At 32.9% G+C, this 2,246-nt stretch overlaps 1 protein-coding gene across 1 annotated transcript; it reads left to right on the top strand.

The window, feature by feature from the left end:
• Positions 1-347: 347 nt before the first annotated feature.
• On the top strand, positions 348-2,000 carry LOC129904098 (zinc finger protein ZAT9-like). Its single transcript, XM_055979629.1, has one exon. It carries the CDS (start codon positions 451-453, stop codon positions 1,816-1,818), a length of 1,368 nt encoding a protein of 455 aa, XP_055835604.1. The 5' UTR covers positions 348-450; the 3' UTR covers positions 1,819-2,000.
• Positions 2,001-2,246: the final 246 nt, after the last annotated feature.

Below are 2,246 nucleotides of genomic sequence, written 5' to 3'. Positions count from 1 at the left end.
AAAATATTTTTTTCTTAAACGAGTTCTATATAGTGCGAACTTAAGATAATCGCGTCCCATTACTGATACCAGACACCAAGTGGGAAATCGAAAAAAAAGGTTTTGTGTTAAAGGATATTCATTTTACTTATAAATGGATTGACATAAGATCTTACAAAGTAACTGATTTTCCGAGCTTGAATTTTGGGATGTGGATTTTCTCTAAATGAAATTTCCTTTTTTCTTTCCATATTACTCAAATTTCCCCCCTTTTTTTTTAATTTCATTTTTTTAAAAAAATTATTTTATAATCCTACTCACTTACTATATTTTTTCTGTCTCTTATACTCCCCCTTACTCCCCCCCTACTGACCTTTTGCCTTCTCTTTTTTCTTTTAGGGTTTCATTACTTTCCTCCATAAGGATTTTCTTGATTTTAGTTCTTACTTTCTTGATTTCTCAACCCCACACATGGAAGCTCAAGATGATCAAGAAAATAATGGATCTTGTTCAAAAGGTCCTCCTTCTTCAAGTAACTTTAAGTTGAAGCTTAAGATTGCTAAGCTCATGATGAAAGATGAAGATGAGAGTCGCGGAGATGAGGGTGTTAAAGGAAAAAACTTTTTGGTGAAGCAAAAGAAAGATCATATATGTTGTGAATGTGGTAAGGAATTTAGCTCGGGAAAAGCTTTAGGAGGTCATATGAGTAGTGCACATGTTCAAGCAAATCAAAGATTAGAAGAATCTTGGAAGAAAAAGAAGAATTTTACTCAAGAAAAATCTTCAAGGTTGATAAAAAGAAGATTTGATGATGAAGAAATCCTCGAAGAAGAAGAAGAAATAGGTGATGGGGTTTTTAATAAAATAATTTGTGAAATTTGTTTTAAGAGTTTTCCATCAAAGAAATCTTTATTTGGGCACATGAGATGTCATCCTGATAGAGATTGGAGAGGGATGAAACCCCCATTTAAAAAAAACACAAAAAATGAGGGTTTTCAAGCTAATTTTCTTGATGAGGAGGATGTGGATGACGAGGATCGTTTTGCTAGCATTCGAGATGAAGAAGTTGTGCCTCCTCTGAAGGGTTGGGGTGCGAAGGATAGGCGAGGGAGATCCCCTAAGAGGAGTTTAAGTAGTACTAATTCGGATGAAGATAAGGACCTTCATGACGCGGTTCAACAGCTTATAAGATTAGTCAATGGAGACGAAAACAACAACAACAACAATAATAATAATAGCTCGGAGGTCATGATGGGCAGTAGCAATTCGGTTGGCAGTAGTGCTTCTAAAGAAACTCCTTTTAGCGATTTGAAGGATAAATCCAAGAGAAAGATGGTTGTTGATGAAGAAAATTGCGAAGAAACTTCTCTAGTTCAGGAGAAGAGGAAGCGCGAGAATGAGGAGGTCAAATACAAATGTAACGTGTGTGGCAAGATTTTCGCGAGTCACCAAGCACTAGGTGGTCACAGATCGAGTCATAACAAGTTCAAGATCAGTATCGAGAATACAATCGATCATCCTCATCATCAAGATCAAGAAATTAAGGCTAGAAATCAAGAAGATCATGGTCATCAAGATGTTGTTCAATTGGGAAATCAAGAAATCAATAATTGCAACATTATTATTAATGATCAACATGGATCTAATAATAATCATCATAATAATGTTTATAAGTGCAAATTTTGTGACAAGATTTTTCCTACTGGACAAGCACTTGGAGGTCATCAAAGGAGCCACATGACAAATAATCAAGAAGAATCATCAAGTCAAATTGCAAGTAAAGTTCTTGATTTTGATCTTAATGAATTACCTGATTTAGATGATGATAGATTGTTGTAATAGATGGTTCAAATTAGGTTTTCTATTTAGGAATTTTATTATATGGTTTTATTGAATCTTTAGGATTTTTAATTCTCCTTAGGAATAGTAAAAAAGTTATTTCTCATTGATATAATTAAGTTTCAAAGTCAATTTCATGTAATTTCCTTTGATTATAGTAGTTGATTTCTTTTGATTTTCTTTCTTTTTTTAGTTCCTTGTATTAAGTCTCTTTAAACTTAATTATAATGACTTTACGTATTGGCCTTATATACTATCCAAGTTGAGGAAAAAGAAACATGATTTGAATTGGAAATTTGTATAATTTTTTTACAGAATTGACAAAACTTGACTTGTTTACAAGTTATGCCATTACAGGTCGTGATGATTTTAGTACAATGTTTCATTCTATCTGTATTGTTAAATTATTCGTATTTAAAACTTGCATT

This window comes from Solanum dulcamara, chromosome 9 (genome assembly GCF_947179165.1).
Source record: "Solanum dulcamara chromosome 9, daSolDulc1.2, whole genome shotgun sequence".
Classification (NCBI taxonomy): domain Eukaryota; kingdom Viridiplantae; phylum Streptophyta; class Magnoliopsida; order Solanales; family Solanaceae; genus Solanum; species Solanum dulcamara.
The sequence above is the reverse complement of the archived record's forward strand: the minus strand, read 5'-3'. Positions and strand labels throughout refer to the sequence as shown.